Source organism: Taudactylus pleione, unplaced genomic scaffold (genome assembly GCF_031769625.1).
Source record: "Taudactylus pleione unplaced genomic scaffold, aTauple2 ptg000575l, whole genome shotgun sequence".
Taxonomy (NCBI): domain Eukaryota; kingdom Metazoa; phylum Chordata; class Amphibia; order Anura; family Myobatrachidae; genus Taudactylus; species Taudactylus pleione.
In genome coordinates this window covers 1916885-1944662 of record NW_028284977.1, presented here as the reverse complement: position 1 = coordinate 1944662, position 27778 = coordinate 1916885, and the positions used below count along the sequence as shown (strand labels likewise).

Genomic DNA, 27778 nt, shown 5'->3' with positions numbered 1-27778 from the left:
GACTGTGCATGTACAGTATGTGATAGTTGTGGTGACTGTGTATGTACAGTATGTGATAGATGTGGTGACTGTGCATGTACAGTATGTGATAGATGTGGTGACTGTGTAGGTACAGTAGGTGATAGATGTGGTGAATGTGCATGTACAGTATGTGATAGCTGTGGTGATTGTGTATGTACAGTATGTGATAGCTGTGGTGACTGTGCATGTACAATATGTGATAGATGTGGTGACTGTGTATGTACAGTATGTGATAGATGTGGTGACTGTGCATGTACAGTATGTGATAGCTGTGGTGATTGTGCATGTACAGTATGTGATAGCTGTGGTGACTGTGTATGTACAGTATGTGATAGATGTGGTGACTGTGCAGGTACAGTATGTGATAGATGTGGTGACTGTGCAGGTACAGTATGTGATAGCTGTGGTGACTGTGCAGGTACAGTATGTGATAGCTGTGGTGACTGTGTATGTACAGTATGTGATAGCTGTGGTGACTGTGTATGTACAGTATGTGATAGATGTGGTGACTGTGCATGTACAGTATGTGATAGATGTGGTGACTGCATGTACAGTAGGTGATAGATGTGGTGACTGTGCATGTACAGTAGGTGATAGATGTGGTGACTGTGCATGTACAGTAGGTGATAGATGTGGTGACTGTGCATGTACAGTAAGTGATAGATGTGGTGACTGTGCAGGTACAGTAGGTGATAGATGTGGTGACTGTGTAGGTACAGTAGGTGATAGCTGTAGTGACTGTGTATGTACAGTAGGTGATAGATGTGGTGACTGTGCATGTACAGTAAGTGATAGATGTGGTAACTGTGCAGGTACAGTATGTGATAGATGTGGTGACTGTGTATGTACAGTAGGTGATAGATGTGGTGACTGCATGTACAGTAGGTGATAGCTGTGGTGATTGTGTATGTACAGTAAGTGATAGATGTGGTGACTGTGTATGTACAGTAAGTGATAGATGTGGTGACTGTGCAGGTACAGTATGTGATAGATGTGGTGACTGTGCATGTACAGTAGGTGATAGATGTGGTGATTGTGTATGTACAGTATGTGATAGCTGTGGTGACTGTGTATGTACAGTAGGTGATAGATGTGGTGACTGTGCATGTACAGTATGTGATAGATGTGGTGACTGTGCAGGTACAGTATGTGATAGATGTGGTGACTGTGTATGTACAGTATGTGATAGATGTGGTGACTGTGCATGTACAGTATGTGATAGCTGTGGTGACTGTGCATGTACAGTAGGTGATAGATGTGGTGACTGTGCATGTACAGTAGGTGATAGATGTGGTGACTGTGCATGTACAGTAAGTGATAGATGTGGTGACTGTGCAGGTACAGTAGGTGATAGATGTGGTGACTGTGTAGGTACAGTAGGTGATAGCTGTAGTGACTGTGTATGTACAGTAGGTGATAGATGTGGTGACTGTGCATGTACAGTAAGTGATAGATGTGGTAACTGTGCAGGTACAGTATGTGATAGATGTGGTGACTGTGTATGTACAGTAGGTGATAGATGTGGTGACTGCATGTACAGTAGGTGATAGCTGTGGTGATTGTGTATGTACAGTAAGTGATAGATGTGGTGACTGTGTATGTACAGTATGTGATAGCTGTGGTGACTGTGTATGTACAGTAGGTGATAGATGTGGTGACTGTGCATGTACAGTATGTGATAGATGTGGTGACTGTGCAGGTACAGTATGTGATAGATGTGGTGACTGTGTATGTACAGTATGTGATAGATGTGGTGACTGTGCATGTACAGTATGTGATAGCTGTGGTGACTGTGCATGTACAGTAGGTGATAGATGTGGTGACTGTGCATGTACAGTAGGTGATAGATGTGGTGACTGTGCATGTACAGTAGGTGATGCCTTCACTGCTAGTGTTAAAATAAGAATGAGCTAAGCAGATTTTTTCTTGTACAGTAGCCTGAATGCATTTACAGCCTCTCTCATATGAGGATTCTTCCTGTGTATGACACATCCCTACCTGTAACATTGGACATTTCCCCCTCAGAACACGGGACACAGTCATAGCAGCAGACATGGAATCCTCCATTAGAAGCTTTTCTGTTGCCAGGAGAACATCTGTCATTGCACCGAGATCTGGGGATCTTATACAGGGAGTAATAATTAAATCATGAATCTAATTTTATTTACAAACTACTTATTACATAAATGTTTAATTGTCACTCTGTTGTTTTCTAAATATCTGATGTATACTTCTTTTGTAATACATAACTGATGAAACTTACAGTATTTTGTTTAATTATTGTGACTTGAGTTTTGTTTTTATTATTGATGAGCAGGTTTAGATTTTTTAAAATCCAAACCCCACCCCAAGCCCCCCCGTCCCGAGCCAGGAACCAAGTTCGTCTCGGGTTTTCCCTCCAGACTCGGTTCCCAGAACAAGGCAAAACATCATCATCCTGGTGTCGGATTCTCACGAGACCTGGACTTTGCACATTTCACGCCTCCCACCCCGACATCTTCACACCAGTCCAAGAGAGTGTAGTGAGAGGACGTGTAGTGTAGTGTCTGTGGGAAAGTGACTCTGCTGTATCATATCAACCTGCTCTGCTATATCAGTCTAGTCCTATGGTGCTGTGCTGCTATATCAGTCTAGTCCTATGGTGCTGTGCTGCTATATCAGTCTAGTCCTATGGTGCTGTGCTGCTATATCAGTCTAGTCCTATGGTGCTGTGCTGCTATATCAGTCTAGTCCTATGGTGCTGTGCTGCTATATCAGTCCAGTCCTATGGTGCTGTGCTGCTGTATCAGTCTAGTCCTATGGTGCTGTGCTGCTATATCAGTCTAGTCCTATGGTGCTGTGCTGCTATATCAGTCCAGTCCTATGGTGCTGTGCTGCTGTATCAGTCTGGGGGGTGACCTGCTCTGCTATATTAGTCCAGTACAGTGGTGCTGTCCTGTGCTGCTATATCAGTCCAGTCCTATGGTGCTGTGCTGCTATATCAGTCCAGTCCTATGGTGCTGTGCTGCTATATCAGTCCAGTCCTATGGTGCTGTGCTGCTGTATCAGTCCAGTCCTATGGTGCTGTGCTGCTATATCAGTCCAGTCCTATGGTGCTGTGCTGCTGTATCAGTCCAGTCCTATGGTGCTGTGCTGCTATATCAGTCCAGTCCTATGGTGCTGTGCTGCTGTATCAGTCCAGTCCTATGGTGCTGTGCTGCTATATCAGTCCAGTCCTATGGTGCTGTGCTGCTATATCAGTCCAGTCCTATGGTGCTGTGCTGCTATATCAGTCTAGTCCTATGGTGCTGTGCTGCTATATCAGTCTAGTCCTATGGTGCTGTGCTGCTATATCAGTCTAGTCCTATGGTGCTGTGCTGCTATATCAGTCTAGTCCTATGGTGCTGTGCTGCTATATCAGTCTAGTCCTATGGTGCTGTGCTGCTGTATCAGTCCAGTCCTATGGTGCTGTGCTGCTATATCAGTCAAGTCCTATGGTGCTGTGCTGCTATATCAGTCTAGTCCTATGGTGCTGTGCTGCTATATCAGTCCAGTCCTATGGTGCTGTGCTGCTGTATCAGTCTGGGGGGTGACCTGATCTGCTATATTAGTCCAGTACAGTGGTGCTGTCCTGTGCTGCTATATCAGTCCAGTCCTATGGTGCTGTGCTGCTATATCAGTCCAGTCCTATGGTGCTGTGCTGCTATATCAGTCCAGTCCTATGGTGCTGTGCTGCTGTATCAGTCCAGTCCTATGGTGCTGTGCTGCTATATCAGTCCAGTCCTATGGTGCTGTGCTGCTGTATCAGTCCAGTCCTATGGTGCTGTGCTGCTATATCAGTCCAGTCCTATGGTGCTGTGCTGCTGTATCAGTCCAGTCCTATGGTGCTGTGCTGCTATATCAGTCCAGTCCTATGGTGCTGTGCTGCTATATCAGTCCAGTCCTATGGTGCTGTGCTGCTATATCAGTCTAGTCCTATGGTGCTGTGCTGCTATATCAGTCTAGTCCTATGGTGCTGTGCTGCTATATCAGTCTAGTCCTATGGTGCTGTGCTGCTATATCAGTCTAGTCCTATGGTGCTGTGCTGCTGTATCAGTCCAGTCCTATGGTGCTGTGCTGCTATATCAGTCAAGTCCTATGGTGCTGTGCTGCTGTATCAGTCCAGTCCTATGGTGCTGTGCTGCTGTATCAGTCCAGTCCTATGGTGCTGTGCTGCTATATCAGTCAAGTCCTATGGTGCTGTGCTGCTGTATCAGTCCAGTCCTATGGTGCTGTGCTGCTATATCAGTCAAGTCCTATGGTGCTGTGCTGCTATATCAGTCTAGTCCTATGGTGCTGTGCTGCTGTATCAGTCTGGGGGGTGACCTGATCTGCTATATTAGTCCAGTACAGTGGTGCTGTCCTGTGCTGTTTATTCAGTCCAAATATTTTTTACAGGGGCTGCCCTATGTGGTGTAGGGGTAATTTATACCGGGGCTATTCACTCCATAAAAATAATGGAGGACAAAAATTTGGAGGATAAAATAGGGAAAGATCAAAAACCACTTCCTCCTAGTGCTGAAGCTGCTGCCAATAGTCATGACATAGACAGTGAAATGCCATCAACTTTGTCTGCCAGGGCCAATGCCCAATGTCATAGTAGAGGGAATGTAAAATCCAAAAAGCCAAAGTTCAGTAAAATTACCCCAAAAAATTTATTGAAATCGTCTGAGGAGAATGTAAACTTGCCAGTATGCCACTTATGACACGGAGTCACAAGGAACGGCTAAGGTCCTGGCCTATGTTCATGACTAGTGGTTCAGCTTCACATGATGATGGAAGCCCTCCTCCTCCCGCTAGAAAAATGAAAAGAGTTAAGTTGGCAAAAGCACAGCAAATAACTGCGTTCTAAGAAGATATCACAGATCCTGAAGGAGAGTCCAAGTGTGTCGACAGTTGCGATGCCTGACTATACCAACACTTGATGGGAAGAGGTGGCTCCTTCCACCATTTGCACGCCCCCTACAAGTGCTGAAAGGAGCACCCACAGTCCAGTTGCTGATATTCAAATTGAAGATGTCACTGTAGAAGTACAACAGGATGAGAATATTGATGTAGCTGGCGCTGAGGAGGAAGTTGACGAGGAGGATTCTGATGGTGATGTGGTTTGTTTACATCAGGCACCAGGGGAGACAGTTGTTGTCCGTGGGATGAAAAAGTCCATCACGGTCCATGCCTGGTAGAAGACTAAAAATTCCACCTCTTTGGTCTGGAAATATTTCTATCTAAATCAGATAACAAATGTCTTCCAAATGTAGCTTATGTAAAGGTATAATAAGTATGTTTAAGGACTTTAACCACCTAGGAACATCCTCCCTTATACATCACCTGCAGCACATTCATAAAAAGTTACTGTCAATTTCAGAAACTGTGGCTAAGACCATAAGCAGTCCAGGGACACATAAATCCCTTTGTCCTGTTGTATCCAAGTGCCTGCAAACCACACAGTCAACTCCCTCCTCATCAATTTCCTCCTCAATGAGGATCGGAAGTAGTCTTGCAGGCCATGTCACTGGCATGACTAACGCCTCTCCAATCTGGGATTACTCCGGAGGATCCTTCATTGTTACACCTACTGCTGCTGCTTGGAGTTGTTCATCATCCCAGAGAGGAGGTTGGAACATATTACTTCTTTTAAAAGGCAATTGACCCTCCAACATTCCTTAGCGAGGAGAATGAAGTATGACAGCAGTCATCCTGTTGCAAAGCGGATAACTGAGGACTTGACAGCTATGTTGGTGTTAGATGTGCATCCAGTATCCGCCATTAGGGCAGGTGGATTTAGACAATTGATGGAGGTAATGTGTCCCCGGTACAAAATCCCATCTAGATTCCAATTCACTAGGCAGGCGATACCGAGAATGTACAGAGATGTCAGAAAAAGTGTCCTCAGTGTCCTAAAAAATTCAGTTGTAACCAATGACCACTTAACCACGGACATGTGGACAAGTGGAACAGGGCAGACTAAGGACTATATGACTGTGACTGCCCACTGGGTAGATGTATCACCTTACGCAGCAACAATAGCAGCATCACCAGTAGCAGTATAACTTGGGCACCCTGATAAACTTGTTCAGAGATTTGAGATTGAGGATAGGCCAATGAGACCCATTGGGCTTCTTAACTAAGAAAAGGGTAGAATAATAGCCCTGGCACCGATGTGAGGAGGGGACCCAAATTATTACTCCTGAATTCAGTAAGGACTGAATGGCTTTATGGAGCAGCAGGGCTTGTTTGAGCCCAATGGAGGTCCTGTGCAAAATAACTATTGGGGGGTTGCTCTGGAAGGGGAGGTCATATCCGTGGGAGACCACTTCCAAGCATCTGACGTGGTCTATTGCCAAATCTGGGTGAATTAAACAAGTCGGCCTCCCATCTTGGGAGCCCCCAGGGAGAGGCCTGCACCGTCAGTCTGCAAGCTTATCCATAGACTTGGCTGCTGGATGTCTTGTAGCCCACGACTGTTTGGCCCTAGGCTTGGAGGCCTTGGCTGACATCTGGTGACATGGAAAAGACTGACCTTTGGCTTTTACTTGAGTGCAAAAGGACCGAAAGGATGATGTCCAAGGCTTTGTATTGTATGTAGAGAGCAGAAAAGCTGTATTTTAAACTGCCATAGTAGTCACAATTTGATCTAGCTCTGGACCAAATAGTATGTCCCCCAAATAGGGAAGAGACTCCAGAGCATGTTTCTAATATTAACCTGCTTTACAGGAACTTAGAAAAATGATATGACGGGCCACTACCTAAGTGGCAGATATCCTGGAGGCCAAGAGAGCCATAACCATAGCTGCCTCCCCTAAGTAGGAGGCTGCATCCCTAATGTGAGATACATAAGATAGTTGATCCTATGAATCATCAGAGGGAAATGTTTCTTCTAGAGCTTCTGCCCAACTCTCAATGGCTTTTGCCACCCAGCATTTTTAACCAAACAAGATTTATGAGAATTCACTGGTGGGGGAACTTCCCATTTACTGCAATCGATAGCTGGAATTGGGCAAATGGTACTGAATTATGTCCCTGATTCAGAGCCGGACGCAAATAGCGCTCACTCGGCCTGAAATTAGGGGTGGCTATTCAAATGAACCATTCGCTGTTTGCCTTCTGTTCACGCCTCTAGGTCTGAACGAGAGAACAAAACTTGCGGTCGTTTTTTGGAAAACTACGCCCCCTGGCCGCTCGCATCCTACGTCATGTCCGCTATTTATTAGATTAATCGAGTACATCGAACAGGGTATGAACTGCTCGCTATTCTTGTGGTTGGTTTTTGCTACGACAATTTTTCGAGCAGTTCTGGCTTAAAAAAAACCCAGTGACGTGGTCAATGATGCTGCTATTTTAAATATGCACACCCATAAAATGCCCGTTTTGACCTTTAAGCACGCCTGCGATCAGATCTCCACTCCCTGTTTTCAAGCACCTTCCCCTGTTACCACCCTTATTCTGTCACTCAAAATAGCAGGCATTTGCTATTTTGTGAGCACATGAATTTTGACTGCACTGACTGGTTCGCGCATGCGTATAACGATACGTACGCATGCGCAGTTGGGCAAACATCGCTCGGAGCGAACGAGCTGCCGCTTACGAGTGGCTCTGAATCAGGCCCTATATTCGGATTTCAAACATTTTACCAGTATATTCCATGCTTCACTCATGTGATCAGATAGCTGGTCTGATTGAGGGAACTCTGGTAAAACTATCTTTTGTCATTTAAAAAGTGCATTATTTTTCTTAGGAGTGGGTTCAGCCTCTTCAATTTGTAAAATGGATTTTACAGCTCTAACAAGAGCAGGTATATATCTAGCTTAGAGGGTGGCTATATGGAGTCAGAGAGAGGTCTGCGTCTTCCAGATGATATGTCCGAATCAGATAACTGAGTGGACTGCAAGGAGAACAGAGCCTGTTTAGAGGGTCGGTAGGTAAATACTTTTCCTTGTGTAGCATTTGCTGCAAGGCTGTAGAGGTATTAGCTAAACTCTGTACTGAGGGATACAGCATGTCTACCCATGGGGGAGGCAAAGGATTTGCAGGAAGTACCTGCTGTGGCCATCCCACAGGGGGAGCCACTATGGGGACAGCTCTCTGCCAGCATCTGTGAAAAGGCTGCCCAGGGATGGTCCTGAGGGAGAGACACCAGGGCTGAGGGACCAGGGGCTGTGTAGCAATTAGTGCAAAGCCCATCCTGAATAAAGTCTCCTGGGGCCAAACCCACTGAGCAGGCTTTACAGGACAACAAAATAGTGACAGGATCCCGAGGCTGTTTATTATTCTTTATTATTCTTTCCTCTGCCCGTCATAGTAATGATGCAATGCAGTAAACATGGTGCAGTGTGTGAACTATTGCACAATGTAGTGTATAAACATGCTATATATGACCCAATAACATATGGAACAGCACTATATATGGCACCACATAGTATGCAACAGCATTAAAAATGACAGCATGTAGTATGCAACACTGCTATATATGGCACAAGGTAATGTGCAACAGTGCAATATATGTATATAAATGTAGCACAATATAGTGTGTTATTGCAGTAATAGAAGCCCCCTGGAGTGGCAGCACTTTATAAGGCACAAGTTAGTTGCACAAGTGCAAAATAAGATACCTGGGGGTGTGCAACCGCATTAAATATGGCACCATGTAGTGTGCAACGCGGTGTCATGTATGTGATTGCCCTCACAAATGTGAGGTACAATGACCCTCTTTACCTTAGTATGACAGGGTACAGCAGAAGAAAGGGATAGTTATAACTGTCAGCAGTGGTGATAGCTTCATTCCAGATGCCCGAAGGCAAGTTATAATAGCTGCTGACACTGTAATGTAGCATTTTGCATGCAGACAGATTATAGGCCGGGAAGAGGTGCCATGTATTGGGCGGCCATGATGGTACACTCCGGGTACATACTTACAGCCCTAAGTGGGGTGAATATGTTGTGGACAATGGAGGAGGTGCCCCTTCAGAGCTGGAGCCCGGCAGAAGGCACCTCCATTGTCTCCCATAGTTCTGCCCATGACTGACAGTATAGAAAAGGAAAAGTTAGAGCTAGCACAAGTCACATACAAATAAAAAAAAAATCACATTTTCTGCAATGTGTACTAATATCAACTACACAGACCACAGTGGCTGGTTGGTTATAGCACTGTATTACTTAACCCTTGGGAGAGGTATACAGGGAGATCGGACCCAGCAATTTCTTGAGTCTATTTGCCTAAAATGGCTGCCATTTGTCTCTGAGAGGGCGGAGGGTGAAGGAGGAGCAGCTGGGAAATCACCTTTTTCCCCTGGCTGACTTTAACCACCAGGTCCCCTGGCCTTAATATATGCTTCTGTACCAGTATGTTAATGCCCGGTGGTCTATTGGAGTAGTGGGCTGCTTCCCCAGTGTTCACATCAGTGACTCTGGTCTGTGGTCGGAGACTGGAGGCAAGACTGCAATATTATGTGAGTACCTGCAAACAGGGTTCTGCTTTACTTGACCCCTGGATTCCAAGCTGCAGTCTGGGGGTCCAGGGAGCCTGCTAGATAGTCCCCACTGTATCCCCAAAGGGAGTAAATAGCACAGGCTTGGAGTCACAGTGCCGCGGAGGGGTGATGGGGTGGCAGCACAGATGTCCTGAGGACAGTCTGGTGCTGCTCACCCTTCTGGTAGAAATAAAAATTAAATAAAATGAAAAAAAATAAAAGCTTGGGCTGCATAAGGCAGCCCCTGTTATAATGGTGGTCCAGCTCCTTGCCGGACACCAACAAAACTGAAGTGCCCTCAGGCGGAGGGCAGGGTATAGAGGGAAGGACTGGAGCATCTTGGGATTAAAAGGCTTTTCACCTCAATGTCTCCCCATGGAGCCATATGGACCCTGAAGAAGAACATTTTTGTATCAGTTTCCTGCCATACAGATAGAGATCATTCTCACAGCTAAATCTGTAAAAAATGGAGGTAGGAGAGAGAGTCAATCCTTTTTTCGGTAATGATGTTTGCGTTGCAGAGAGTGTTTTATTGAATAGATTGATACATTTTTAAATCATCTAAGTTTTGGATTTCAATCAAATTCTCCTGTTGGTTTGAGACAATTGTGTTTGAGGCATTGGTGAATCTCATTCTGATGGTTCTGTTTCATCTTCCTACTCCCATGCCTTCCTCCTCATCCTCCCCTTGTCCAGTAGATTCCGGGACAATTGGCTGTGGAGATGTGGAGAACGGTTCCCATTGATATACAAACAAACCAAAGATAGCAAGTGCAATATCATTTAGGGTACAACTTGCTTTACAAATGTACTTGAAGCTTGAAGTAACTGTCAGGCAATCTTTAGGCCCACAAGGATTGTTCTTTTTCTGATGCAATTCCTCTTACATTTGTTCCTCAAGAAAAAGGGATAGAAGAACCATTCAGTTGATTCAGTAAACTCAAATTGAATTAAAATATTCCTACTCACATCTAAGTTAAAGATGTCCATCTCCCTTCAATATCTCTTTCAGCTTGATGCAATAACTATTGATGGGACATCCTATGCTGATAACATGTGTCCTTTCGTGTCTGCAATAACATGACGGGAGTAATCCACTAAGGTCCCTTCCAAAAGAACACCTTGTCCACTTGCCCTTTCTAGTAAATCCGGTTCCCCCGTCCTTCATCCTCTCTCCTGAGAGTCTGTCCCGGCTGTGATCCGGGAGCTGTTTGTCTGAGCCGGGCCCTGGCTCTTAGCTCCACGTGTGGCCGCCGGTGTCTGGCTATGACCAGCCAATGTAGATGACATCAGTGGGTCCGTGGCAGGCAGGCAGAGTCTGTGATTCTGTGTTGTCCTCTTCACAGGAGTAATCTACTTCAAATGGCGAATAGTGGGAATTGTAACATTTGTTTAAAGTACTGTAGCTCTAAGTTCCTGATTCCACTTTAAGATTTTTCCTGTGGAGAAATCTTTTTTATCAAGACTGGATTTGTTCCATTTGTGTTCAGTAATGGTCTTCTCAAATTTCTCTAAATCTTTTTTGATCTTGTCAAAACAATTCTGAAAATGGTTGTCTTGTTCCCACTGTGAGAGTTTCTTGCCAAGGGTCTCTCTCTTTCCTTTTCACACTTTTCTAAAACTGAAAGTTTATGCTTTATTAGAATAGTGATACAATCCTGTGAACACTTTAATAAGCAGGATTCCCACTGTTTATGTACATTCTCCATAATAAGATTGAAAATTGAAAAAAGTTTAGGTTTTGGACCTCCTGGAGATAATTTCTATTTTTGGTAGTTTTCAAGGATTGTAAGGTCTGAGTTGTAAATAATACTTCAGTTGTTTGAAATTGTTTTCCCAATTAGTGCTGGGTATCATATCCCTCAGATCTGGTGGGATAATGCTGTGAAGGTCCTCTTGGTTCTTCTTCTTGGAGATTCTGTAATTTTTAAGTCTAGATCTTGCCATAACACTGAGTTGAATGTGAATATATATATTTTTTATATCAGAAGTAAAGTTGATTTATTAGTATGTCCTCTATGCTATAATTTACTTAAAAATGCTATAAAATGTATATAATCATGTAAACATGTTTGCAAATGTAAAACTGAGACTAGATTCTTGGTCCAGCGCTCTCTCTCAAACTGGAAGAACCTGATTGAGTGTGAGGTGCTTCCTTGTGAGAAAGCTCCATGGGTGAAACACGTGTCTGAACCACCAAGTACCTTGTTACTGTGAAGAGCAGAACACCCCAGCATACAGATCCAAGTCTCTCACCCTGCTCTGCAGTACACTGCAAGCAGTTTCTCACACAGACTACTCAGGGGTGTGTGCAGGTAACCTATGTGCTTAAGCTCCATACACACGGAGTGATGCCTCTGATCAGACAATGATCAGATGATCATTGACTGATCGTCCTGCATGTGCTGGATGTTTGATATCGAACATCCAGCACATGCAGCAACCCCCCCAATTACTATAATGACCTGCGATTAACGATCTTAGGGGGTCATTCAGACCTGCTTGCGAGCGGCAGTATGCTCGCAAGTGGGTCGATGTTCCCCACTGCGCATGCGCATGACGGAGGGAGCACCGTCGTGCGCATGCGCGAGACCCGACGAGCGACGGGCTTTCCATCGCTCCGGGTCTCGCACCAAAGGGGGCATGCTGTTGATGTTGATTGACTTTTTAATTTGTTCAATGTATTTATATATGCTTTGTAAATGAAGGTGGCTCCTCCCAGTAATTAGAACTACTATCCCAAGGGCTATAAATATCTGGGAGGGAGAAACCTAATCCCATGCCTTGAAAAAGATCAGAGGACTTTTCAAAACGCGTTGGCTTGAAAGGAGATTGGCATACCTGACCAGACCAGGAGAAGACGGGCTGCCTATTGGGATCTGATGTTTCCCCAGGGATTTGAGACACCCATCTAGTGTCTATGTGCACCCTTATACACCATACTCTGGTAGGAAGCCACCCTCATCAATTTGGGATTTTCTGTTTGTGAATATTTTTACCCTGGTGTCATATGGATTATTTATCTGAAATTTTGGATTAAAAAATGACTTTTCTTTAGGTTTTCCTGGACTATATTTTCAGTGGTTCATCATATTAATGCTTAATTACTTACTGATAAATGCATTTAATTTGCAAATGGTATTTTTTGTGATTATGCTGCACTAGTTTGTGTTTATTTATATTTTTACATGTATCATCATTTGGGAACTTATCTTTCATTAATACAAATATCTGTGAAGACTTCTACCTGACAGGGAATTTAAAGAACTCCCAGAATAAGAAGGCTTAACCCTTTGTTTGAAATTTTTATGTGGCGCAGAAGGGAGGGTGTCTGTGTATTCTGTCTATAAAGTGTGTGGGTGAGGGTAACACCCTTTAGACACTTACCTTTCAGCTGCCTAAGGGCCTGATTCAGAGCCGAACGCTATGACAAGAGCGCTCACTCTGAGTAAGAGCCCTCCCACCTATTATTGGAGCGGCCTCCTGGCCGCTCACATAGCTGTGGGTTACCACCCACAGCTTATGCGAGCGGCCAAATAGATGGTCGCGATGGTCAAGACCATCGCGACCAATGGGCTTGCGATGAGACCCTGCAGTACGGTATCACAGCCCAGGAGTGCTTTTGGCTCTATCACAGCCAAAAGCACTCCCACTCACATCACTAGTGATGTCAGTGGGGCCGGACGAAGATGGTAGGCGTTCCCATGGGAATGCCTCCATCTGGGCAGCAACGCCCCTGGCACGCCCACCAAAGGGGGCGTGCTGTCACTCACCATCATCAGCACGCCCCCTTTGGTGCAAGACCCATAGTGACAGCTTGGCCGTTGCCATTCGGGTCTCGCACATGCGCACGACGGAGCTCCCTCTGTTGTGCACATATGCACTACGGCACCATCGACCCACTTGCGAGTGCTCAGCGATCACGAGCGGGTCTGAATCAGGCCCTAAGTGCGCTATCCGACCGGTGCTAATCTTTTTTTCTGTATTGATGAAGGACAATGACTAAATACCATGTTGAGAAAGATATTAATCAGTTTGGGATGAGTACGGGAGGTTGACAGTGATGATGTCACCAGTCAATCAGAAGACCTCACATCCTGACTTGCATGAAATTTGCCTTAGTGCATTTCACCTGTTTGGGTGTTATAATTTTAAACAAGCCGCTTCCTGGTTACATGTTTAAAGTTATAACAACTGCACGGGTGAAATACTGTAAGTAGGATGTCAGCCATGATGGGATCCCGGCACCGGTATAGTGAGGAGGACATAGTGACTGGTGACATCATTATTGCCAACCTGCTGACCACATACCAATAAGCTTATTTATTCATTCACTCAATCAATTATACAGATGCATCATATCAAACATCATGTGATATTCTCTCACCGAGCCTTTTTTCCATGTGATATCTCCAGGTTCGATATGATAATCCTGGTCATCTTGTAGTGATTCTCCAAAGGTGGTCAAGTGTTTTATATCAAACTCAATTCTATGGCCAAATCTATAAATGACCCAGTTTGCTAGAGACCATGTAGAGGGAAGATCTCCTCTCTCATTAAAGATAATCTCTTCCCCAGAGGGATCTGTGTAATGAAGGTTTTTCATATAGCGCCACTTACATAGGGAAATAAAAAAGAGAATGATAAAATAATAACATATAAATTGTTACAGATTACCACATATACACCTGCTTACATCATAGACTGGGCTGTAAGTTTTGCAGGCAATGATAACATTTCATTCAGAATAATTGGTGATCTAACTATAAGTGCAGAATATATATGCTATTATGTCTCTGCCGTATGACCTGGGATTGTGCTGTATACATTGTGTCAACTTGTAGATAAAGCTTCAAATACACAACATGTCAATTTAGGGCAAAAAGTTTGTTAATCATATATCATCATATAAATTCAAGCTAGAAGCTACAATGAGGTCATCTCCTTCACAACCATCGGGCTTGCGACGAGACCTTTGTAGTAGGGTCTCATGGCCACAAGCCTCAGAGAGCTTTCGGCTCTAACAGAGCCGGAAGCTCTCCCACTGACATCACTGGTGATGTCAGTGGGGCCACCCCCAAACGGCAAGCGATCCATTGGGAACGCCTCCATATGGCCGGCCACCCCCCCGGCCTGCCCTTCAAATGGGGCGAGCTGTCACTCACCATTGACAGCTCGCCCCCTTTGGTGTGAGACCCGGAGTGACGTAGCACCCGTCGCTAGCCGGGTCTCGCACATGCACACGACGGAGCTGGTTCTGTGATGCGCATGCCCAGTGGGCAAACATCGACCCGGTTGCGAGCGCTCAGCGCTTGCGACCGGGTCTGAATCAGGCCCAGTGTTACAGCAGGTCAGGAAGGGACAGGGAAATGTACAGCTTTTCAGGATTTCTTGCTCTGCCAACAAATGTAATTTATTTGCTGCCTTTATATGTTGCTGGCCATAAAGATGGAAAAACTGGATAGTTGGACATTTGTCATCTTTCCATAAACTAAATGCCATAGCAACTGGATGAACTATCAACAGTCACTACCACAAATGTCATCTTCATGCATTTACTGTACATACAACTTACTGTTTGTCGTAATCCAGAAGTCTCAGATTTTCTCTTATATTGGTTCATGTTCTGCAAAGCGTGAGCCAGCGCATACACGCCCATGTACGAGTAATACGGCTTTGAATCATTCTTACCATGATATGCAGGTAAAATATAAGTTTTGCCAGTACAGTTCACTCCAGAAAACTTATATAGATATTTATAAAAATCATTTTTTAATTTGTCTGAGGAAAGACACCTGAAAAACCGGAGCCAAATATCTTCCAATACTGGATCATTTGGGCGATTAGACGGATTTATGTTGCTGATATAACTATTAATTTTGGGCATCTTTTTAGGAGACAATATGAAAATTAAGCTACAATTTACTGGTAGAAATATAGATTCTTGCATGTACTTAATATCAGACCCTGATTCATGCAGAATTAGTGTAATATTTTTATTTAAATTTTCTGATTTATTAAAAAATGTTATAACATTTAGGGAGAATATGCCACATATTATTAGAACTCTACAAGTTAACTTATCAATCTCAGTCATTTTTCTTCTGTTAATGTCATCATCATTAGTAAACTTAATGATCAACTCGATGCAGATCCCATGCTGGGTCATCATTGTACTCAGTTCTCGTAATTCCATGTCCCCACTACCATCACTTGGAGTAATGACTCCAACCCAGTTCCATCCAAAATGTTGCAGACACTTCACAATCGCAGCATAACGGCTCCGAGCATCTGGGACAATCCGGTAAAAGGTTGGGTATAATTGTCTGCCACTTAGGACAGGGTCACTGGTTCCATAATTGATCTGTGGGAACAGAACATAATGGAAAATTATGTAAATATATTTAATTTTTTTATTCATTGCAAAAGTAAATGTAATGATTGATAAGAGGAAAATGTTAAAAAGAGACAGAGATTCCCATAATAGGAGTAATTATTCCTGGCTGCTCTTATTGTGTATTCTGCAGTGTCCCCATAGTATCTACAGAGAGTAAATATTAAACATAATTGGTGGTTTCCCTGCAAATTAGAGTATTTGGGTCCTGGTTTTTGCATAGGATAAAGATTGTAACCATTTCATGTTCACAGTTTTCAATATTTTGGTTCACAGTATAAGAGGTAGTAAGCATGGTGCAGTCTGAGAGACCCAACCGCCCTAAAGGTTTGAGAGATCAAAATGATAAATCAGCAGCCAGCATAGATTTGGGTGTGTGGGACCATAAAGACCCCCATACACCTACACGATTTCTGGACGATTACACGATTTTCATGCAATCATAATATGGTTCTTGTGAAAATCGTATCTTTTTTTAGTAACTTACGATCCGATGCGCGCTGCCGCTGTTCGTTCAATCGTGTCTTCTGATCATATGTGCAGCACATCATGCCCGTCGTATCCGTATGAGGATCGTGCCGTTTATTTTGTTCATGTGATCCATCATGTGGCATTTCAAGTCATTTCAATGACTGTTTCCCTGATGAGCCCCTGATGAACCTGTGAGACAAAGGATCGATCTTACGACTGATCCTGTGATAGAAAAACCACAAACATGCAGGGACTGCCAGGGAGCTCCGGGAGAATCATAGGGAAAACGTCTCATTCATCTGATCTTATGCTGGTCGTTTAGGTGTATGGGCCCTATTACCCATCCATCCTTAGGGTTGCAGAAAAGACCATGTGAGCTCTGTTTGGCTGAAATGTTTAACCAAACCACAATATGTACCTCATTTTCTTTGAGAATCTCTCAGTGTGAGTTTGGATGGAGCTGAGGAAGAATAAATCAGAGAGAGTACTGTTATTTTATAGCATTAGGGTAATTATTTGACTGAAGTCTTAAGGACCCTGTCACAAGTCTTGCTGGGATAATATGAATGTTGGCCATACTTATAGGCTTGGTGCACACCTATAGCAGAGAGGTGGATGGAGTCTGATGTACAGTATTAGTCATTTTGACAATGGATTCCTGCAAAGGGATGTAAGCAGTACCATGGGATCAGGTCAGGGGTGTCATGGGTGAAAGAGGACTTGGACCCATGGTGGAACCAAGGAGAGGTTTTTTAGGGCTGATTGCTGGTACTGGAAGGATGCAGGCTTCTTGAGTGGCCCGCTGGTGATCCAGACAGAAGTATACCCAATAGGTACGCAGGGTACAGGCGACTGGTAACCGGATAAATGGGCAGATATCAGCAGAAGCTCCCCTAGGGAGCCTGGAGTAGCACTGCTGTTACACAGAGGTTTGATGAGGGTGACTGGAGTCTGGAGCGAGCAGGGTCTGAGGATTACAGGAAACAGCAAGAGAGCACAGAAAACTAGTACTCAGCTTGCACTGGGATAAACATTGCACGGGCAAAGAAAGGACTGCTCAGCAGCCCTTAAATACCAAAGGAAGTGCATAATGGTTGCTAGAATTCCTGATAATGCTCTGGCTGATTTGGCTGAAACGAGTCACCTGTTGAAATCCAAGATGGCATTGCCCATGTCGCTCTGCATCGCTGCTTAAAGTCACACAAACTGACACCTGCATTCAGAAAACTGTGCCTGCATGACCCTGAGGTATGCAGATACCCACGCCCCCACCAGAGGGACACTGCCACAGCATCTGAACAGGTAAGGCTCGCTGGCCCCAGACACATGCAGCCCTGGTTGTGACAGTACCCCCTCCTTTACGGGTGACCTCTGGGCACCTCTTGGGTTTTTCAGCAGTTTCAGCATGGAACTTGTGAAGAAGACAGGGAGCATTGACGTCTTCTTCTTTTACCCAACACCTTTCTTCTGGACCATACCCCCTCCAGTCCAACAAATATTGGAGTTGTCCATAGCAGTATCGGGAATCCAGGATTAGTTTAATCTCAAACTTCACTCCTCTCTCGATATGGATCTTGGGAGATGGAGGCAGAGTTGGAAGAAATTGATCTAAAGCTAATGGCTGTAGAAGAGAGATGTGGAAGGAGTTTGGAATTTTAAGATATGCTTGAAGTTGTAGTCTGTAGGCCATGGGATTGATCAATTCCATAATAGTAAATGGACTGATGAAGCAGGGAGCAAACTTAATAGATGGTTAGGGGGTGATAGGCTGTGGAGAATTCCAACTTGACTAGTAGAGCAGAACATAAGGCTCTCCAAAATGTTGCCACGAACTGAACTCCCTGGTCAGAAACAATCTTAGTTAAGAGTCTATGCAGACTAAATATATGGGTGATGAAAGTCTGGGCTAGTTCAGGGGCAGACAGTAATTTCTTGAGGTGTATGTAGTGCACCATTTTAGAAAAGTGATCTATCATGACCAAGATTGTAGAGTAACCATTAGAATCAGGCAGGATAGCTTTGAAATCCATGGACAAATGGGTAAAAGACCGAGTCGGAATGGACAGAGTTCTCAGTTCACCTGCGGGTGCTTGCCAGAGAATCTTATGCTGAGCGCACTTGGTACAAGAGGAGATTAATTCAGAGATTCTGGCCTTCATGGCATGCCACCAATAAGATTGCTGGAGAAATTTCATGATTTGTGAATAGTATACCCATATATCTGGAAATGCGGGACTTATGAGCCTAGGTTAGAAGTTGTTTCCTTAGATTTGGGCAATGAAGATCTTTCCTGGAGGTGGTTGAATATTAGTAGCAGCAAACACTTTGGGTTCCAGGACAGGTGTCTCCCCAAGATCTTCTGTAGCGCTTTCAGACAAGAAGGATTGTGACAGGGAGTCTGCTTTCGGATTTTGAGCTCCCGGGTGGAAGGTTTAAGAGAAATTGAAATGAGATAAGAAGATCACCCACCAGGCTAAATGAGGACTGACACAATGAATTTTCTGTAGGAAGAGCAAATTCCTATGATCCGTATAGACAGTGATAGGGTGCTTGGCACCTTCAAGCAAATACCACCACTCTTCGAAGGCAAGTTTGACAGCTAACAGTTCTTGATCCCTGATGGGGTAATTTCTCTCAGCTTGCAGACATTTCTTGGAGAAATACCCACAGGGATAAACTTGATTATCCTCGAACTCTTGAAAGAGGACAGCTCCAATAGCCTCTGAAGAGGCATCCACCTCCAACAGAAAAGGTCTATCCACATCAGGTTGTCCTAGAATTGGAGCAGGCATGAATGCTTGTTTTAATAATTGAAAAGAAGATTCAGCCTCTAGAGGCCATTGAGAGGAGAATGCCCCCTTACGAGTCAGAGCAGATATTGGTGCTACTAAAGTGAAGAAGCCTTTGATGAAATGTCTATAATAATTGGCAAAGCCCAGGAATCTTTGGATTGCCTTAAGGGAGCCAGGACGGGACCAGTCAAGAATGGCTTGTACCTTTTTGGGAATCCATCTTCCATCTTGAGCTAGGGTTGTTTTACCCCAAGAAAAAGATGAAGGACACCCCGAAGACACATTACTCAAGCTTACAGTACAAATGGTTCTTTTGCAAGTGAGGTAGGGCCTCTTTTACATGTTCTTGATACTCCTACAGAGAGGAAGAAAAAATCAAAATATCATCATGATAAACTACGACATAGGAGTACAGCAGGTCTCTGAAAATCTCATTTACGAATCCTTGGAAGACCACGGGGTCATTATATATGCCAAAGGGCATCACCAGATATTCAAAATGTCCAACCTGAGTATTGAATGTGGTCTTCCATTCATCTCCAGGTCAGATTCTGATGAGGTTGTATGCCCCTCTTAAATTTAATTTTGAAAATATGGTAGCGACCTTGACTCTGTCAAATAGTTTTGTAATAAGCAGCAAGGGGTAGCGATTTTTTACCGTAATGTCCTTCAGGCCCCAATAGTCAATGCAGGGTTATAGACCAAAGTTTTTTTGGACACGAAGGAGAATCCTGCCCTGGCTGGAGAGATGGAAGGCCTAATGAAGCCTTTTGCAAATTTTCCTGAATATATTCAATTATCGTTTTGGTCTTAGCCAGGGATAGAGGGTATGTGCGACCTTGAGGTGGTGACTTGCCAGGAATCAATTCAATAGAACAGTCCCAGTCCCAATGGGGTGGTAACAAGTCAGCTCCAGCCTTACAAAAAACATCACAAAAGGAAGCATATTGGTAAGGAAATACAGCACCAATCCTGCACCAGCCATCTATTTAGTAATTAATAGTTTACATTTTTTGTTTGTCCTCTCTCCAATTAGCTATTAATCAATTCATCTGTATCAACAGAATAAATTTAAAGCTTGCTGAGGTGCTACCCCCTACTTAAACATTATAGAAATCACATATACAAAGAAGAAAAGTAAGTAGCTTTAATGGGTGCACTGGGACCCACATTGGTAATTTAAAATGCAATATTTTTAATAGGTATGCATTAAAATCACACTATATTAAATTTGCTAAAATGGTGAAATATAAAAAGATAGAATTATGCAAAAGAGATAAAAATTGATGTGTACAATAAAATATGCAAAACAAAACTGTTTTCAATTTGTCATTGTTTCAATATGATCAGTGTTTAGTAGCACAGTGGTTCATTAATAATAGTTTATTCTGTTATTTATGTTGCAAATAATTATTTTTCAAGGTTAAATGGCTTCATCAGCTCCTAGAAGGAAGTAGCAAATTGTATCAAACAATGCATTGACTAATATTGTGTATAGTCAGTTTTCCAAACTAATACAATGTCTTCTCTTGCTATACTTAGATGCCTTATCCTTATGTATTGCCATGCAATGCTTATAGTGAATATTTGTTAGCTTTGCAGTATACACAAATATATGTTGTAGTTCTGAGTCTCTAAGCTATAATGTATAATCCCACACAGCAGCTATATGTTAGTATATAATTGGTCAACACACCTAGTATTACTGGGTCTCCACTACGTGTGATATATAATAGTAGTAGTTCCCATTATTGAATTTTAGTTACATGACATTGACAATCGGTTACAGATAGCCTACGGCCATTTCACCAGTCAGGCTTTCGCAAGGCATCACCTGTCATGTCATTTCCTTTTCCTTAAACCCCCTTCCCTAAGTTCTGATTGGTTGTCAGCAAATCAATCATGTTTAACATTATTAGAATGGTAGTATAGTCTTAATAGTCTTAATTAGTAGGCTGGAATAGTCTGGCTGGAAATACCTATATCAGAAGTGCAAAAATCAAAAGTGCAATTTAAAATTAATACTGGTGTTAGACCGGCTTTAAACCGAAGGGAAACAGAAGGGAAACAACCTATCTACACTTCTAACAACCTGATCTATATTTGAAGAAAATAACATCAGCAAAAGTGAATCCACATTCTCACTGCTACAAGATCCTGCTGACTGCATAGCCTGGACCTTCAACACTGGACTCTGTTTGGTTTCTACAGAAACTTTGTGCATCACTTTCTACAATTTGTGCTGCCTCTGTGCTTAACAGATAATCTTTATGTACACTGTTAATGTCAGCTTACCTCTCTAATAATGTATTTCTACCTTGGCTCTTTTGCCTAGTCTTACATCATCTAGCTACTACCACTGTCTACTCTAATATTCAATTTCTGCTCCCATCAAATCTCCATTTTTTCTAAACTCTATAATCTATTTTTGTTGTGCTGACACTGTACCTCATCCTTACCATGGCCATGTTGTCTTCAAATCCTCCCTTCACTCAGTTTCTAACTAATCTTTTGTTCTACCCTCTAATTCCACCTCTATCCTTTTTCCCAGGTCTCCTCTACCTCCTCCTATCTCCCCTTCTCTCTCTGCCTTCCTCTCCTTCTTCCCCCATTACTCCATTTTCTTTATCTTATACCACCCAAGGATCCTACTACCCCACTTCTAATCTCTCCTCCCTCACTTCTCTCCCTATCAATTTACCCCACCTCCATCCACATCCCTTTAATTTCCCTCCATGCCCACCTCCTATGGATTCCCCCCCTAACACAGGATCCAGAATGATCCCTACACTCCATTCACCTTGGTCTCCCAAAGTAATCTCCTCTCCACACTATAGCAACCCTGACAATCTCATTCACATCTCTCCTATCAACTGTCAATCTATCCTGTGCACTCTGGAATGCCAGATCAGTCTGTAATAAACTGGCCCCCACCCATGACCTTTTCATCTCCAACTCACTGAATCTCCTAGCCATCACTGAAACCTGGATTTTACCCTCTGACACCACTTCTCCTGCAGCATTCTCCTATGGGGGCCTCACTTTCTCCAACAACCCCAGGCCAGGGGGTCACCATGGGGGTGGTGTTAGGGTCCTTCTTTCCCCCAATTTATAATCTCAGAACAATCCCTTACATTCTCCACATTTGAAGTTCATGCTATACGCCTCTTCCAACCAGTACAGCTCAGAGTAGCTGTCATCTACCTTCCCCCTGGCCCTCCCTCCAAGTTCCTTGACAACTTTGCTTCCCCGCTGACTCACTTTCTCTCCTTAGACCTTCCCTCTATTATCCTAGGTGACTTCAATATTCCAATTGATATTCCCACAGAATCCATTGCCTCCAAACTACTTACCCTCACTTCCTCATTTGGCCTCTCCCAATGGACTTCCTCACCCTCCGATACAAGTGGGCATTTGCTCGATCTGGTATTCACCATTTTGCTATTTCTGCCTACTCCAATTCCCCATTCCCCCTCTCTGACCTTCACCTTCTCTTTTTTAACCTATCCCTCTCTCCTTCCCCTCCTCTACCTCAAAGAGCCATCATCACTAAGCGTAACGTTGAAGCTATTGACACTGCTTTCTTTTCTTCCCTACTTGACTCACTTCTCTCCCCTATCATCTCTTTCTCCGTGCTGAACAAGCTGCTTCCCTAGACAATGCCTCCCTTACTTCTGCTCTTGACTCTATTACTCCGGCAATCACTAATCACCCTCACAAATCCACACCTCAACCCTGGCATTCCAAATGCACCAGATACCTGCAAATATGTTCATGAACCGCCGAGCTACAGTGGAGAAGATCACGCTCTCAGGCAGATTTTCTCCATTTCAAATTCATGCTGTCATCCTATAGTGCTGCCCTTTCCCTCTCTAAACAGTCATATTTCAAGAATCTCATCTCCTCCCAGTCCTCTAATCCCCAGCGTCTCTTTTCCACCTTCAACTCCCTCCTCTGCCCACCTCCTCCTCGTCTCCCCTCCTTGCTCTCTGCCACTGACTTTGCTACCTATTTTACATCTAAAATTGATTCCATACATCAGGACATCATGTCCAACCAGTCCCCCAGCTCTCTACCTCCTCTTTTCCTGGATCTCCCCTCCCCATCCATTTTACTGACTCTGATATCCTTCTCCCCTTTGACTGGAGAGGAAGTTATGGCCCTTATCCAGTCCTCCCCCTTTCCACCTCTCCCCTCGACCATATACCCTCCTGCCTCTTCTACTACCTCTCTTCTTCTGTCTGCTCCCATCTTGCCCATCTCTTTAATCTCTCCCTCTCTTATGGCACTGTTCCTTCTGAATTCAAGCATGCTCTTGTCTCCCCATTCTTAAAAAACCTAACCTTGATCCCAACACTCTCTCCAACTACCAAACAATCTCTCTCCTCCCTTTTGCATCCAAACTCATGAATATATTGTCTACAATTGCCTCACCACATTTCTTTTATCCCACTCCCTCCTTGACCCTTTTCAGTCTGGCTTCCGTTCGGTCCACTCCACTGAAACTACCCTCACAAAAGTTAGCAATGACCTCTCTGCTGCCAAATCCAAGAGCCACTACTCCCTTCTCATTCTCCTTAACCTCTCTGGTGCTTTTGACACTGTGGACCATCCTCTACTGCTGCATATCCTTCACTCCCTTGTTCTATGTGACACTGCTCTCCCCTGGCTGTCCTCTTACCTCTCTGACCACTTCCTTCTATGTTTCCTCCCACGACAACTCCTCCCCACCACAGCCTCTTACAGTATGTGTTCCCCAAGGTTCTGTTCTTGGACCTATCCTATTCGCTCTCTATACGTCCTCTCTAGGTAAACTCATCCACTCTTTTGACTTCCATTATCATCTCTATGCTGATGATACTCAGATCTACCTTTCCTCACCTGATCTTTCCCCCTCTCTACTGACTCGTATCTCTGTCTCTCTGCTATCTCTTCCTGGATGTCCCAGCGATTTCTCAAACTTAATACTGTATGTCTATGACTGAGCTGATCATCTTCCATAACATCATGTCCCACTATTTCTTTATCAATAGATGGCATAACTATCTCGTCTAGTCCCAAAGTGCATTGTTTTGGAGTCATCCTGGACTCTTCCCTCTCCTTCAAACCACACATACAGAACCTCTCACAGTCCTGTTGTTTAAATCTCAAGAATATTTTCAAGATCAGACCCTTTCTCACTCAGGATGCCACCAAAACCCTCATACATTCACTGGTCATCTCCAGATTGGACTACTGTAACCTCCTCCTATTTGGCCTTCCCAAATCCCATCTCTCTCCTCTCCAGTCTGTGCTCAGTGCTGCTTCTCAGCTAATCTTCCGATCCAAATGCTTTACATCTGCCTCCCCTCTCTTACAAGCCCTCCACTGGCTCCCCTTCCCTTTCAGAACCCAATTCAAGGTTCTCACACTCACTTACAAAGCCCTCACCCATTCCTCTCCCATTTACATATCTGATCTCCTCTCCCCTCACTCTTCTGTCCGCCCTCTTCGTTCACTTAATACATGCCGCCTTTAATGCCAATTAATTACTTTTTCCCACTCCCTCCTCCAAAATTTTGCCCACGCTGCTCCCCACCTTTGGAACTCCCTCCCTCTCCCCATCAGACTCTCCACCTCTCTACAATCTATCAAATGACTATTAAGACCCACTACTTCATTAAAGCCTTCCAGCTCTCATCCTAACTTGCTGCTACATTTTCCTTCCTCCCCGCCTACCCCATTTGTGTCACTCCTGTTTGACTAGCCCCTCCCTTTTAGAATGTAAACTCTTTCAAGCAGGTCTCTCTACCCTCTTGTGCTTCTCCCTACTGTAATTTAATTTATCTCTTACTCCCCACTAGGACAACCAACACATTTGGCTGCTTATGTGGGTGTAAAGGTTGCTAATATAGCAATGTTTATTATACATGTCCATGTCCTGCTTTGTATTGTATTGTAAGTCACTGGTTACTTATTTGTTCATGTACTTTGTAAGGCACTGCAGAACACTTGTGGTGCCATATAAATAAATAATAATAATAATAATAATAATAATAATAATAATAATAATAATAATAATAATAATAATAATATTAATAATAATAATAATCCACCAACATCCACTTCTTAAAACTTAAATATGAACAATTTATTTTATTATATTAATAATAATGTTAAAACACATCCTCTGATGTTTTTAGTTATGATTTCTCAGACAGATATCCTATATAAAATTTGATTTTGAGTTTATCCATTATAAACATATAAATTATTCCTTTATGTCAGATATTCTATATCTTTCCATTTGATGTCCAATTTAATCAGATATTTTTTATATATCTCTCTCATAGGGGGTGATGATATTTCTATTATGATGGAAAGAAGTATGCATAGTGACAGTGATTTATGTTCTCTAAATTCTGATTGGTTGTCAGCAAATCAATCATGTTTAATATTATTTGAATGGTAGTATAATCTTAATAGTAATCCATCAACATCCACTTCTTTCTTTCTGAGACAGATATCCTATAAAAAATTTGATTTTGAGTTTATCCATTATAAATATATAAATTATTCCTTAATGTCAGATCTTCTATATCTTTCCATTTGATGTCCAAGTTAATCAGACATTAGTTTTATATTTCTACATATCTCTCATAGGAGTGATTATATTTCTATCATGATGAAAAGAAGTATACATAGGGACAGTGACATATCAGACACATATACCAATATATATCCAAAGTATATCACAATATATCACAATCCATCTCCATCCATCTAGCATTAACATGGTACATTTTATAACAATGTTCAACATTCATTGTGTTCGACTTTTAGATCACTTATACCTCTTTTACACAGGAGCTAAAAAACAGTTTATTTCAGGGTTAACCCGGGCAGCTCCTTGGTGTAAAAGGGGTGAGGGTTGGATCGCTGGGTCGAGTAAACCGGCAATCCAACCCAGGTAAATAGCAGGGTTTAACACGGGAGTAACCCGTGAAACCCTGCTGTGTGTACGGCGCACTCTGGGTCTTGATGACCTGCAAGGCGCCACAAGCCGGCCACTTGATCCGGAATCAGTGGCGCTTGGAGATGACATCATCTCCAAGCATCCATTTTCACGCCAGAAAAGCCAGGTCTATGCAGACCCAACTGCGGTGTGAGCGGCGCCAACTCGGGAATATCCCGAGTCGGTGCAGGCTAAATTCCGGGTCTGATCCGGATAGGAACCCTTTTCCAACTCTGGGTCAGACACGGAATTTTGGTGGAAAAGGGGTATTAATTTCAGTACTATTATCTTTTAGGTAGTGATCACATTATTAGAATAGTGGTATAGTCTTAATAGCAATCCACTAACATCTACTTCCTAAAACATAAATATAGTAAATGTACTTCATAATATTCCTTTGATGATTTTATTTGTTGTTTAACGGCCCGATGTCATTTCTAAAATTTGTTTTTAAGTTATCCATTATATCTATATGAATTAATGCTTGTTACCAGATCTTTTATCAGGGGTATTCAATATGAAATGTAAACTTCGCCGTCTATGCGTGTCGAAGTTTTCGCCGCACATTGGAGCTTTTGCCGGTGAAAAAGTATCACACGTCCCCAATTATACCCGTATTCAATATGAAATCGTCAAAAACGGCACCCGGCGAATGTGAAATCAGCGAAAACTTCGCAGATTTTTGGGGAAATTACCATAACACCCCGAAAAAGATGCTCTGACATGGGGGATCACTCTGGATACCCCCGATTAGCCCTGCTGAAGGTTTTTGGGGTCTTTAAAAGTGCTCAATAGCTGCTATTTTGGGGATTTGGGAAGGTGGTGAAGAATTGTATTTAGAAGGTTTTTTTGCAGAAAATTTGGGGTACTTGAAAATGGGGGTGAGCATATTTAAAAGTTGCTAAAGTGAAGTTTTAAAAAGCATGAAAAATCCCCCTGCCGCAAACACCTGCAATGAAAAAAACACCTGGGGCATACTTGGGGACTCCCCTAGATTGTAGTTCACTAATTTTTAACTTTGTACCCACAATTTTTTGTCTCACCCTTAAAATGACAGTTATTTTTTTGGTGTCCTCTGAGGTATTTTTTTTATTTTTTTTTTACACAGTTTACCTTTGGGGGACGCCTGAAGGTTGCAGGGTGGTTTCTGAAAAATGTTACGCCCCAAATCCCCAATTCTGCACTTTTTTTTGCCACCCATTCCTTGGTGATTCTTTTCTGCAGGGTCAAATGCAATATACTTTTCGCACCGGTGAAAAGTTTTCAAATTGAATACGGTGTAAAAGTAAAAGCGGCGAAAATTACATAATCCGAGCGAAAACCTCGCAGAAACTGCGTTTCGCTCCATATTGAATACCCCTATATATCTTTTCCATTTGGTGTCTAATATAATAGCCAATCATGTATATTTTATTAAATAATATCACAGGGAGTGGTGATATATCTTATGAGAAAAAGTAATGGCATATGTGACATACATTTCACATATGTATAAGGTGTATCACAATCCATCTTCATCCATCTAATGTTACCAATTATCATAGTAGATATAGTAACAGTGATTTAGATTTATTATAATCAAATTTTAGATCACTTCATTTCAGTATCATTATCATTTCAG

General features: G+C 43.1%; 2 protein-coding genes across 2 annotated transcripts in view; both read right to left on the bottom strand.

Moving 5' to 3' along the window:
- LOC148481535 (vomeronasal type-2 receptor 116-like) overlaps positions 1-14112 on the bottom strand; it is a 100923-nt gene extending 86811 nt beyond the window's left edge. Inside the window, exons 1-2 of the mRNA XM_088453293.1 lie at positions 13894-14112; positions 2020-2143 (exon numbers count right to left, since the gene is read on the bottom strand). Of these exons, the coding sequence (XP_088309419.1) occupies positions 2020-2143; positions 13894-14112 (343 nt within the window). The remainder of the gene's footprint in view (positions 1-2019; positions 2144-13893) is intronic.
- Positions 14113-14997: 885 nt separating this feature from the next.
- The window catches only part of LOC148481534 (vomeronasal type-2 receptor 26-like), an 85508-nt gene continuing 72727 nt past the window's right edge, over positions 14998-27778 (bottom strand). Inside the window, exon 3 of the mRNA XM_088453292.1 lies at positions 14998-15870. Within this exon, the coding sequence (XP_088309418.1) occupies positions 14998-15870 (873 nt within the window). The remainder of the gene's footprint in view (positions 15871-27778) is intronic.